The sequence below is a fragment of the Bufo gargarizans genome, chromosome 8 (genome assembly GCF_014858855.1).
Source record: "Bufo gargarizans isolate SCDJY-AF-19 chromosome 8, ASM1485885v1, whole genome shotgun sequence".
Classification (NCBI taxonomy): Eukaryota; Metazoa; Chordata; class Amphibia; order Anura; family Bufonidae; genus Bufo; species Bufo gargarizans.
In genome coordinates, this window is record NC_058087.1 from 78796741 (window position 1) to 78811195 (window position 14455).

General features: G+C 40.6%; 1 protein-coding gene across 1 annotated transcript in view; it reads left to right on the top strand.

Moving 5' to 3' along the window:
• The first annotated feature begins 2639 nt into the window (after positions 1-2639).
• Positions 2640-14455, top strand: part of LOC122945589 (T-cell-specific surface glycoprotein CD28-like) — a 54057-nt gene continuing 42241 nt past the window's right edge. The window contains exons 1-3 of the mRNA XM_044304673.1: positions 2640-2804; positions 5841-6203; positions 11660-11784. Coding sequence (XP_044160608.1) covers positions 2729-2804; positions 5841-6203; positions 11660-11784 — 564 coding nt within the window. The 5' untranslated portion in view covers positions 2640-2728. The remainder of the gene's footprint in view (positions 2805-5840; positions 6204-11659; positions 11785-14455) is intronic.

The following is a 14455-nucleotide window of genomic DNA, read 5'->3' on the forward strand; positions in this document are numbered from 1 at the left end:
TTCTTTAGGGCATTTTTCTCTTTTTTTACTGAGATTGTTAGGAATGTTCACATCTTAATTGATAGTCCTAAGGTCTTTGGTGACGAGGGCAGCGAATGTTTCTATGTGGCTGCCTCTATGGTGTAAGGGGTTAAATGTAGATTTTGGTTTGAGTCCCGTTTTGATGGCTTTCAATGTCCTGTCAGGGAGTGTTGGGATGTCCTCTGATATGGTTTGTGGTGCAATTTTCGGTTTTTGTGCAATTTGCCTGTGAGGCAAAAGAAGAGTCCTTTTTGTAATAGGTTGGTCTCTGCGTCACTTAGTGAGTGATAGGATAAGTTGAACATTCGGACTAAACTGTCTTCTTGTTCCTCTTGGGACTCATAACATCAGTTTTCTTGGGGATTAGTGGATCTTGCTTTCCCCCTTCAACGTCCTCTTCTAGGCTTATTCTTCTTTTTAATCCCCTGTTTGTGGCAGGTCGGAAGAAATTTGTGATTATTCTGGTCCCTGATGGTTGCCGTAAGGCGTAAGTTGCTTCCGGGGTCAGGGCCCTGGGTAAGAGTAAAAAAAGACTGTGATCTTGAAAATCCTGAGTGCTGGTGTTGTGAATGGAGATGAGAGAGTCTTCAGATAGCACTAAAAGGTTGTTATCACCTACTGCATGACTCGCAGTTGGTGTTGCTGTGGTGGAAATGGTGGTCAGGGTGGGAGTTGGTGGCCGCAGATGGACGGGAAAAGCAGATCCAAAGGTGGTGGGAGGAAAATTGGGACGCTCGTTGGATTAGTGGTCGATCTCTAGAACGGGTACCAACGTCAAATGGTTACTTTGAATAGGCCACTGGGAGAGTGGAGGTTTTGAGTAAGAAATAGCAGATGTGGTGGGATAATGGTTTGGGGAACTGGTAGAGGAGTCAGAGGTAGGATGTGACTTGGGATTTCAGGTAAGGGAATTTGTGTAGGGATCTGAGGTGCGACGTGATATCAGATTGGTTTTGGGGACGGGACAACGGTGCCCATGTGTTGGTACATACGGAGGTTTCTTTCTGTTACTGTTGAGGAAGGTGTTCCTCTGATAGTGTTTATTAGTGGTGTCCCGATTCGAGACACGTCTCGGTGTCGGGAATGCTTTAGACTGAGTATGTGATGGTATGGCTCCTGTCGGTTGCGTGGGAGTCTGGACTGGGTGGGACATGGACTGAGCTGTAGTGTATGATGGTACTGTGGGTGCTTGGAAAATGGTGGTATGTTTGTTGGTTGTTTACTCTGTTTGACCATAGTTTGATGTTGTTTGTATGGAAGTCAATCCTATCCCTATTTAGTTTGGTGGACTTGTTTTTTTATTGTTTCTTTTTCATATTGGAGGACTCTGGTAGTTATGAGCCGATCAAACTTAATAAAGTCAATATGTGTTGTATATTGTGCGAGATTGGCTACTAGTTCATCTATCCGTATCTTTAGTGTGTCACATAGTTGTTTTTACGTTTCTTATGGAGCCTATCTAGCATTCCGCGGGAGCACATCAACATGTATTCATCCCATTCTTTAGAGAAGATGGGATGATTTTTGAAGGTGCTTTCGAATCGGCCTGAAGCTGCTTGGATCTTACAGCTTGGACTATCCATATGTGAGAAGCTACGCTATCTGCATTAGCACGGACCCAAAAGACTTGAAAAGGGAGAATATCCACTCCGAAACGCGTTGTCACTCCACACTTAGTTATTAAACATTTTTAATAATATCCACTGGAGTCGTGTTTGCGCCAAGAGGTATCACAGTTGTATACTGTCTTGGTAAAGATCCCCCATTGATCCTCTAGCTTGGAGATCTTAGGCAAGCTCTGGCCACCGCTAGGCGTTCACATGCACACTCTTAGAGATCTCCAAGCCAGAGAAGGAGGGCGGGCCCGAGGACTGTAAGTGGGGCTGTTATCTGGGCACATAGCTGGGGTCCTGAGCACTTCAGGCCATAACTCCACCCCTGGGATCTTGTGACAGCTAATTTGCACAACTTTATAAACTTTTTTTTAAAATCTCTACGTGGGACAGACACAAGAGAGGTACTATTTTAATGTGGTAGTGGGGGGGGGGGGAGGTTTTGAGCTGTCTAAAATGCTCGGACTAGGTAACAGAGTCCCTTTAAAGCAATTCTGCAAAGATGAATAGGCCAAAATTCCTCCACAGAGATGTGAAAGACTCATTGCCAGTTATCGCAAATGCTTGATTACAATTGTTGCCGCCAAAGGTGGCACAACCAGGGGCAATTACTTTGTTACATAGGGCTAGGTTGGTTTGGATAGCTATTTTCACTTAATAAATGAAACAATATAAAAACTGCATTTTACATTTACTCAGGTTTTCTTTGATATTCAAATTTGTTTTATAATTTGAAATATTTAAGTGTGACAAATGTGCAAAAGCAACAGAAATCTGTAAGGAGCAAATACATATTTTCCACAGCACTGTTTAATTGTTTCCTGTATAACATTGTAGGACTTCATATACATTGGACTGATTTATAGTAAATCAACCTAGGGAAAATCTGCAATGGAAAAATATCTTTACCACTAAAGTCATATTGTTTTGTGAACCCACATCAAAAGGTATGTAAAATGACAAAATATGCCAGTTAACATCCTCTGCTGAAAACATGTTCCACGCAGAGCAAGTCTCTTACTTCATTTCAGGGTAGAGAGGATCTGAGGCTTTTGGTTTTAGCTGTTGTAACAATCCAAGATTAAAAGACAAAGATGTTAACAAAAATAGTCTTTGTAATGAATGCTTGTCTAGGTGGCTTATTTCTGCTGACTACATTGCAAGTTTCTGGTGAGTTTTACAATTTTCATATTATATTTCATACCAACATTATATTATAATATAAAAGCACAATGTATATAACATATATAAGTGTAAAATCAGCATTAAGCAATGAAACTTCTGCTACTGGATGGTTTATTCTTCATGTACGAACATTTCATTTCTGTTCTGATGCAAATCTATAGTATATACACTGAGCCCCAGTAGTTGCACAACATGTAATTCACTAAACTTACCATGCTTAACTGAACTAAAACAAATTACTTATTTCATGTCACTTTCACACTATAATATTTTTGTGATTATTTTGCACCAGTATTCATAAGCCAAAAGCAGGAGTAGAACACAAACAAAGAACCATGGGTGAAATCAGCCTTTTCCACCTATTTAATTTATCAGTATAATTTTATCAAACAGGTAAACAAAGCTAATTTTGAAAGCACTGGTGTTGGATTAGCACAGGTAACCAAAATCTTCACGTCAAAACAAAGCCACGCAGGTTGTCAGAAACATTAATAGGAATATTGTTAGATGCACACTTCTCAACAGATTTGGTTGCTAACTGTTGATTGCAACTGTTTATTAATGTGACATAAGTTATGGTTTCTTATTATTTATTCAAATAATTATAGAATGTTTTCAATCAAGTTTTCAGTTATAGAACAATAACAGCTTATATCTACATCTATACCAACTGAAATTGGTCTGGCTATACTTGTACCATGAGTGGTTTATGATGCCTGCTTAACTTTTAAATTAATATTTGGATAATATTAAGTAAATATTAACTAATAGAATAGACTGTTACCATGCTTTTGCGCTGTGAATGTTTTTATTTTTTTCATTTTTTAATACGTATAAGAGATGCAAATGGTTAATGTACTTTGAGGAATTTTGCTGTGGTTGGAAGAAAAGAGAAAACTGCAAAAATGTTTAGTCTTAATTGTGTTGTTGTACAGTATGATCTAGCCCAAGTTTCCTTAATGGCACTTCAACTTTGTCAATAGCCCCTTTTTTATCTCAGTGACTTTGAGAAAAGTCTAGCAATATGTCTGATTCAATATGTGCCACCATTGAGGCATATGATTACTTATTCTCCTCTGTGAGGGATTTTATAATGGCTGAGCCCTCAGCAAATACAGTTTTTGTGTGTGCACATTATGGCTTATGGATTGGCATCCAGCTATTTTGAAGCTTCACATTTCATTACAGCAGCTGGCCCCCACAGTTTCCTTGGCCCCTGACCTATAAGACACAGTAATGCCTAAATTGGATGATACCTCTATAATATCACATGAATTACCACATGATTACTACCTGCCTACATCGAATCCTTGAGAAATATACCTTGTGCTTTCTTGTAAAATTGGAGGGACAGTTCTTCAAAACTTGTCAGATTCTCATATGCCCATAAGCCTAATCATTTTAGTCAGTCAACTGCACACTGTGTGACCCATATTCCTGAGCTGAAAGTCAAATACCAGCAAAACTCTGTTACAAACTGGTATACTGTATAGTAAGAGGGTTACTATTCACATGGTTTAACAGGGGGTTTCCATCCCAGATCATAGCTGACAGTATTGTTAGTAACTGCTCACCTTTGGAAAAGCTACAATTATATATATGGGGGAATATGTTATGGGCAAATGTCTATTCTACATCAATTACATAATAACATAATATTAAAGCTGTGTATCAGACCTAAATGTCACAAAAACAGCCTAAAAGTGATTTTTGTGGTTTATATATCATTTGAATAGGTCCCATGCACACAATTTTTGATCTGCATCAAATCAGCATTTTTTTTTTTGCGGTTAGGATGTGAACCCATTTGTATGTCTGTTCCACTGCCCCTAAAAAAATAGAACACATCCTATCTGTCATGTTCGATTGAAGGTCCTATCTCAATCAAATAAACACAAGGCAAGCAATCAGACAGACAAGGCAAGGACCAAAACCGAATACTTTAATGACTAGATACAAACATGGCAGAAAACTGGATCAGCAGGTAAAGGACCAGTGTCAGGAAATACCAATGGACGAAGTGCATCGGTTTTACTTGGGGCCAAACACAGAGGGCAGAGACTCAGTGAGGCCCGTTCTTCACAGAGCCCCAAATGGTGGGGATGAACTAGGCCGAGGGCTCACTAGTTGCACCTCTAGGATGGTCCTGGTGCACTTGGCCACTTTCCTGCAGAGACTGATGATGCAAGCACCAGTAGTCCACACAAACATGGACTGGAACCCAGGCACACATACTGTAACCCGAACAAACCACACAGGACACAGTACAGACAAGACAATTAGGAACCAGCAGACAAGCAGCTGCCTGGACCCCATGCAGAACTGATGTATGGCGGTCTCAGGCAGAGCTGCCATAACAGGCAGACAAGCAGATGCCTGAACCCCATGCCGAACGACACATGGCGGTCACAGGCATAGCTGCACACAGACTAGATGTCCTCCCTCTGGAGAACCCAGGAGCCCTCTCACCAAAAACCGAACATACACAAGACAGGATAAGAAGCAGTTAAGCACTGCCAGGCTAACATATATCTAGACACTGAACAAATAGAGATAAGAAAGAAATGTCCTCCCTCCGGAGAAACCAGAAGCCCTCGCACCAAAGGCGTAGACAGGACTAGCAGATGTCTGTTCCCCATGCAGAGTTAATCCATGGGTGAACAGACAGAGCTGCACACAGGGCACATGGTGGTCACAGACCAGATATGGAACAGACAAAGTGACCTTAATGTCTTACTGGGTGGCCACTCAGACAGGGCAGATGGAATAACCCAGGTCAGGTGCATAGCTTCTGCACTCAGCAAGGCTGAAGACAGACTCACCCCTAGGCCCACAGCAAACAGGAATATAAAGCACCTAGTGAGCACATCCAGACCAGGACATTAACCCCACACAAACCAGGAGACAAGGAGGGTAAAGCATACACAGAGAAAGTACACATACAGGTTGCCGTTGCTACTAAGATTTTAGATGTACCACAGATATACACTTTATATTAATGACTGCTGTTTTTTTTTACAGGACAACGTACTGAGAGCGGCAACTCATTTCCACATCTTGTGGTTGCCTCCCATATGGGAGAAGCGGAACTCTGCCGATATAGTCTTTCAGGCACTTCAGGCACTTTCAGGGACAAGTTTAACTTGACTCTAGAAAAAGATGGAAATGTGGTGTGTTTGGTGTATAATTCAGGCACTAAACTAAAATTACACAACTGGACAAACGGAACACAATGTCATATTTCTCCATTTAATGGCAGTTTTTCTGTTAGTCTTACTAACCTTGCAAAAATGCACACTGGCAACTATATTTGTCATATACAAACACTTGTTCCACCTCCTGTTACACATTCAACTGTGAATAGGACACTTTTGTATGTCCATGGTAAGTCATCCTTTTTCTTATATTTGATAAATTGTGTGATTATGAGACTTGATTCACACATGCGCTTCTTGGCGCAGTTATTAATGCGACATTTAGCTAAAGTCAAGGGGTTATCCAACAGAGAGGTGAGTATAAAAGATCCATTGGATCCATTCTTTGGTTAAACAAACTGCCTCATACCTCACACCAAAAACTGTATGTGTGAATCTAACCTAACATGTGTTGTCTAATAATGAGACCTCAGGAAGGACTAAATAATAAAAGCATTGCATTATTATTGGTAATACTGAAACATGAAATAAAGTGAGAGATGTGATAGTATTTCACTTGATGATAATTAAAGTTTGTGTACCTCAAGATGCTTTTATGTTTCATTCAGCTAAAAAAATAGTTTTAGGGTACTTTCACACTAGCGGCAGGACGGATCCGACAGGCTGTTCACCCTGTCAGATCCGTCCGCCCCCGTCCCCATTATAGTTGATCAGTGGGGGTCCTGGGTGTCAGACCCCCACCACTCAGATACTGATGACTGATAGGTCAGCAGTAAAAATATCTAGGAAAAAAAGCTTACATTTACCCAGAAACATGTTTTGTGTTCTTTTTTTGTTTATGTTTAAATCATAAATCACAAATAACAATTGTAAAAAAATGGACTCTGACTAATATAACCTGCAATCGAAAGTCCTATTGCTCAGGGTCACAAAAACACATTAGCTGCCAGTTATATAACAAGTAACTGCATACAGAAAAGGCTTAAATAGATATCTACTAGGTTATAATATAAAATATCTGCACAAAACCAAAGTATACCCTAGAAAAATAATTTCTTTCTCCCATCAAAGGGGTTGTCTTAGATTCAGATATTGATGACCTATTGTCAGGGTAGGTTATCAATATCAGATCGATGAGGAGATGACTCCCAGCACCCCCGTCTGTGTGAAAAGGAAGTGGTACTCTGATGAGTGCTGCAGCGTGTTCCTAGTCCAGCGACATCAAGTTCTTCTGTCACATAGCCTAGGTGCAGCTCAATCAATTCAAGTGAATGGGGGTGAGCTGCAATACTCCAATGGAAGGCACGGCGCTTGGTAAACTGCAAGACATCAGCAGCCTCCACAAATAGCTGTTAGTTGGGGAAACTGGGAGTTGGATCCTCACCAATCTGATATTGTTAAACGCATGGAAAACCCCTTTAAAGTGAGTCTGTCACCATCCTGACCAGTTTTAAACCGATCCCATAGTTCAGTGGGACACAAAGACATGACATAGATGGTACCTTTGTTTCGTTTTTCAGATCATCCAAATTGCCCAAAAAGTAGTTTTTATGATATGCTAACTGGCGTGAAATCAGCGCATGCGCACTGCATATCTCTGTGCCTCTGCTCACAGTGGGCAGAACACTGCGCATGCACGGGCCCGGCAGCGATGCGCGAACGGCCTATAATATATCATAAAAAACTACTTTTTGAGCGAATTGGATGATCTGAAAAGCAAAACAAAGGTATCATCTGTGTCATGTGTTTGTGTCCCACTGAACTATGTGATCGGTTTAAACCGGTCAGGTTGGTGACAGACTCCATTTAAAGTGAGTGTCACATAGTTTATTCTGCTCTTTGAGAACTCCATGAAGTCGTAATAGTTTCAGTAAGCTAAACTATATAACTATTACGCATAAAGACTTCATACTGTAGCTTTAGTATCTTATAGTATCTTATGTTTTAATAGCTTCATTGCATACTGCATTCATAAACTGCAGGCCTAACCAGCCCAAACCTACCAATATGGATGCAAAATTTATGGTTTAGGAGACAATATTTTAAAAGGGTAAAACCCATATAACATGTTAGTAAGCCACTCATTTAATTCTGTAAAAACTGACCAGACTCTCATAAACCAAATAATACATTTATTTTGAAAGTGTATATTCAGGGAGTGCAGAATTATTAGGCAAGTTGTATTTTTGAGGATTATTTTATTATTGAACAACAACCATGTTCTCAATGAACCCAAAAAACTCATTAATATCAAAGCTGAATATTTTTGGAAGTAGTTTTTAGTTTGTTTTTAGTTTTAGCTATTTTAGGGGGATATCTGTGTGTGCAGGTGACTATTACTGTGCATAATTATTAGGCAACTTAACAAAAAACAAATATATACCTATTTCAATTATTTATTTTTACCAGTGAAACCAATATAACATCTCAACATTCACAAATATACATTTCTGACATTCAAAAACAAAACAAAAACAAATCAGTGACCAATATAGCCACCTTTCTATGCAAGGACACTCAGAAGCCTGCCATCCATGGATTCTGTCAGTGTTTTGATCTGTTCACCATCAACATTGCGTGCAGCAGCAACCACAGCCTCCCAGACACTGTTCAGAGAGGTGTACTGTTTTCCCTCCTTGTAAATCTCACATTTGATGATGGACCACAGGTTCTCAATGGGGTTCAGATCAGGTGAACAAGGAGGCCATGTCATTAGATTTTCTTCTTTTATACCCTTTCTTGCCAGCCACACTGTGGAGTACTTGGACGCGTGTGATGGAGCATTGTCCTGCATGAAAATCATGTTTGCAGACTTCTTCCTGTACCACTGCTTGAAGAAGCATCCTCAACCCGAAAAGGCCCCACAAGCTCATCTTTGATGATACCAGCCCAAACCAGTACTCCACCTCCACCTTGCTGGCGTCTGAGTCGGACTGGAGCTCTCTGCCCTTTACCAATCCAGCCACGGGCCCATCCATCTGGCCCATCAAGACTCACTCTCATTTCATCAGTCCATAAAACCTTAGAAAAATCAGTCTTGAGATATTTCTTGGCCCAGTCTTGACGTTTCAGCTGGTGTGTCTTGTTCAGTGGTGGTCGTCTTTCAGCCTTTCTTACCTTGGCCATGTCTCTGAGTATTGCACACCTTGTGCTTTTGGGCACTCCAGTGATGTTGCAGCTCTGAAATATGGCCAAACTGGTGGCAAGTGGCATCTTGGCAGCTGCACGCTTGACTTTTCTCAGTTCATGGGCAGTTATTTTGCGCCTTGGTTTTTCCACACGCTTCTTGCGACCCTATTGACTATTTTGAATGAAACACTTGATTGTTCGATGATCACGCTTCAGAAGCTTTGCAATTTTAAGAGTGCTGCATCCCTCTGCAAGATATCTCACTATTTTTTACTTTTCTGAGCCTGTCAAGTCCTTCTTTTGACCCATTTTGCCAAAGGAAAGGAAGTTGCCTAATAATTATGCACACCTTATGTAGGGTGTTGATGTCATTAGACCACACCCCTTCTCATTACAGAGATGCACATCACCTAATATGCTTAATTGGTAGTAGGCTTTCGAGCCTATACAGCTTGGAGTAAGACAACATGCATAAAGAGGATGATGTGGTCAAAATACTCATTTGCCTAATAATTCTGCACTCCCTGTATACTGTCAGATATGGATTGTGTTCACCTTTTATTAATATATAGAAAATCTAACATGGAAGACAAGGATCAAGCACTGCCTTTCTCCGAACTGTAGAATTTATTGAATCGTACACATGCAATTAAAAAAGATTGAGTTTTCTTGATCCGTTTCGGGCAACACTAGCTCTTTGTCAAAAGAGTAAAATCTCACACAAAGCAGCAGATAAGATACATGTTTGGAAAATCAGGTAACCAATAGTGAATCAACACATACATGATCAGGTGAATATCATTAGATCTCCACAGGTTCATAACTAATTATTCATAAAGAGGGGGAGGAGGGGAAGAAGCCTAAAAAAAATAAAAAAATAAAAACAACAATACTTCATATACATAATATCTTCGAAAATAACGTCTATTACTGCTCACCCTACAATAAAGTGCATAATATATCATGATAAAATATCCAACTGATATAAATTAAATTAATAGTAATAAATGACATCCTGTCTTTTATTTAGACCAGTCAGGGCTCTAGTTTCCAACATAAAGATCCAGTATGTTTCCCTGGCCAAGAGCTTTGTCCTATGGTCTCCACCTCTAAATGGACTAGACACCCTTTCAATTTCACCAAAAGGAAAGGAGGATACATCTCCCTTGTGGGTATCAGTGAAGTGTAAACTTTAGACACAGCAGAAATAATCCACGCCTTCTCATTATTGATATCATAAAGATGCTTGTGTATCCTTGTTTTTCTGACAAACCCTGCTATACATGGTTAGATGCAAAAGTTTTTTTTTTATGCGGCCATAACATATGGCGTTGTTGCTACTTCGCAAAAATTTCAACAACCTTTTTCTCTTTCAATACTAATAACACCGATAAAATATCTTCGCATATTAATTGCAATACTAAATTTCTGGGGTACCTTGTAAACTGCAGTTTGTATAAACTGCAGTACATAGGTTGCACCACAAATACCCTGAAGACAAGGATATGCAAGCATCTTTCTGATGTCAATAATGAGAAGGCGTGGATTATTTCTGCTGTGTCTAAACACTTTACTGATATCCACAAGGGAGATTTATCCTCCTTTACTTTTAGTGGAATTGAAAGGGTGTCTAGACCAATTAGAGGTGAAGACCATAGGAAAAAGCTCTTGGCCAGGGAAACATACTGGACCTTTATGTTAGAAACAAAAGCCCCGGCTGGTCTAAATAAAAGACAGGTCGTAATTTATTACTATTAAATTAATTTATATCAGTTGGATATTTTATCATGATATATTATGCACTTTATTGTGGGGTGAGCAGTGACAGACGTCATTTTCGAAGATATTATTTATATGAAGTATTGTTTTTTATTATTTTTATTTTAGGAGTCTTCTCCTTTCCCTCTTTCTGAATAATAAGTCATGGACCTGTGAAGACCTAATGATATTCACCTGATCATGTATGTGTTGATTCACTATTGGTTACCTGATTCTTCAAACATGTATTCTATCTTCTGCTTTGTATGAGATTTTACTCTTTTGACAAAGAGCTAGTGTTGCCCGAAACGGATCAAGAAAACTCAATCTTTTTTAATTGCATGTGTACGATTCAATAAAGTCTACAGTTCGGAGAAAGGCAGTGCTGGATCCTTGTTTTCCATTTTGGGAGTCTTTACCTTCAACTGATCCGACAGGCTGTGCCGACTGTTCACTGGATTCAGCATAGCCTAACACGGCTGTACACCGTCGAATCCATTTGACTATAATGGGATCCAATGGTGATCTGGTCACTTTCCAGAGTAAGTGCCAGCTTCGAAAGGATAAAAAGTCTTGCATGCACAGGTTTTTGTCCGGCTTAAGCCGGCACTTATGCCTGAAAGCGGCCAGCTGGATCCCATTATAGTCAATAGGGTTCTGCAGTGCATGGCCGTGTTCAGCTATGCTGGATCCTGTGAACTTTAGCAAGTTGTTTCTCTGGGGGAACATCCTGCTGGATCAGTTAAACTCAGATGTCAATCAGCCTTTAGCTGATATATTTCATTTTTCTAATCCTAGATGTTGGTGTGCAACCCCCGGTTTGTCATATACTGTCATTTGTAGAAATATGGGTTTTGACTGGAGTTTCTATCTTCCTGCTTGCATGTTTCATGGTGGTATTAATCATAAGTGCCAAAAGGAAGGTGAGTATTAACACTTTAATAAAACACTTTATTTCTTACAAGCACTAACACTGCATACACATGACAGAGTGCATAAAGCCTGTACAAAAGGACACAGAGGGGCAAACTTAATAATTCTGTAGATGGTGTAGACTTAGGCAGTCTAGACCTGCACCAGATTTATCACAGTGGCTCAGAATGGATCATACATTTGCTACACAGCTAGACACATTTGTCTACCTTTATACAAATTACTGATCACTGCTTACTTTTGCAACAGAATATTACTCCAGAATTGTAGTCCAATTTTTGGGAACAAATTTGTATCTTAGATAACACTGTATTCCAATAAGCCACACCTTTTTTTCAACTAAGCCCCCGGAAATTAGCTGTTTGTCCCATTTACTTAAATGGGAGAAGGAACTGTAATTACCCTGCACTGGCTCTACAATGAGGATGCAATGCTCGCACAAGTGCAACACATTCAAACAGCTTATTCGTGGGGGTGCCAGGAATTGGATCTCCACTGATCTGATTTTGGTGACCTATCTTGAGGCTCAATATCATGAAACCAGACAACCCCTTCAAACTGCCTAAAGCTGCCACTAGGGGGAGTGTAGGTGCTTACTATATATTAGGTTCATTTTGGGTTCCATGTATAAGCAGTGTGCAGCATGCTTTCTGGTGGCAGCCAGAATGTTCTAATTTAGCCTCAAGATTAAAACAAACTGCCTACATTCTCCTAGTAAACCAACTACTAATACAGTAAACGGAATTAAATAAAAAATAGCTTCAAGTCTGTTATCTTATAGTTTGGTTAAAGTAGGATAAGTGTAATTATCTTCTTTCTCCTGGATTACATGGCAAATCTCAATAAGAGTCAAATAGCTATTTGTGGGTGTTGAAAGCAGCATTAAAAAGAGGGTTGATATCATTTAAACTATTCAAATTTGTAAAATCTGAAACTGGCAAATGATGCAGGCATTCACAGCTCGCTTGTGCAAACTTAGTGTTGTTTGAATCGACGTGAAATGAATTGAATATGATCAAAATTTTGGGAAAAATTTGATTCACCATGAATTCCAATTTCCTTGCACTTCGTAGTAACAAATCGTTATTTTCCTAAAATGGCGGCTATATGTGTTATAAAGTGAAAGTAAGAAGCCTGTGAGCTGAGCATAGGAACTGACGAAGCACAATGTAGGGAGATCGTAAGGAGCCTATGTAGCCTATCACTGATATTTATGATGTGTCAAACATTATACAGGAGATGTAGCGCAGGTAATGTTGCTGCTGTCACCAGTGACTAATACAAAATTACAGGGAATGTCACAGCTATTTGGGATGCGCAAATGTTATACAGGAGAATAGCATGTGAGCTTCTGACGCTTGACGCTGAGCTCAGCCTTCCTCTAACCTCTACTGCTTGATCCAGAGTCGGCGGCCTTGGGAGCCCAGGGCTTGGAGTTGTCGCTGGGCAAGACGCCACACTTGGAGCTCGGTGTGTATTAGTGGAAAAAGAAAAAATATTTTTGCCACCTAGTGGTGCTGTTATCTGTTTTGAAGCCTTTTTTTGCGTGTATTAATGGAAAAAGACAAAATATCTTTGCCGCTCAGCATTGCAGTGAGATATTTTACAGCCCAGTTTGCTGTGTACTAGTGGTGAAATACAAATTTTTTCGCCGTTCATAGTTGTACTTATTTGTTGAAAAGCATTTTGTTAAAAAAAAAAAGAAAAAATTAGGGCCTATTTGCCATTCACTGGTACAGTGAGATATTTTACCATTTGCCATGTATTTGTCACGGGTAGGAAGATAGAGAGGAAGTGCACCCCCTGGGCTGCCACCCTCACCCCTGTTCCTGCCTACTTGCACCACCCGCCCTAGGTGATGGGGAGCAACTGGGTGACGGTCCCTGACCTGCGTAAGTGCATGCAGAGTCGATAGAGACAGTGAGGGAAGCGGACAGCCAAACGAGAAGTAGTAACAAAGCAGACAGGGAGGTAGACAAGCAAGGTACCCAGAAATGGAAAGGGCAAGGCAGGTCAACTAGCCGAGGTCAGTCCGGGAGATCACGTCAAGGTCAAAGGAGCAGGCAGAAGGGGCGTCAGGAAACAAATCAAGGGTCAATACCAGAGGTCAGATAAGATATTATAATAATAATACACAGCCCAAGAGACGAAAATCACAGGCAACCTGTTTAAATAGTGGAGGGAAGGGGTCATGTGACGTGGCGAGCGCCTCCCTGACAGTAGCCGAATGTCCTGGCTGCCGCGAGATCGGGGACCGTCGGCGGCGCAGGGGACGAGAAGCCCGCCGCCTGCCTCTTGTGACAGTATTACTGGCGAAATACAAATATATTTGCCGTTCATGGTTGTACACAGGGGTCAAGTCCTGGGAAAAAAAGTGTGGGAACTCACCCAAATGCCTCCGTGTGACGTCACGGCGCGCGGCATATGCAAAGGGCAGGGGAGGTTGGGAGGAGGAGCAAGCAAGTATTGTATTTTTCGCCCTATAAGATGCACCTAGGTTTTAGAGGAGGATAATAGGAAACAATATTTTTCATTTCACCTCAGGTCAGACCCCAATGTTAATTAGACCTCAGCTCACAGGCACAGCCCCAATGCCTCAGATCAGACCCCCATGTCATATTTCTCCCCGTCCATGGCACAGACAGACCACAGACATTGTCT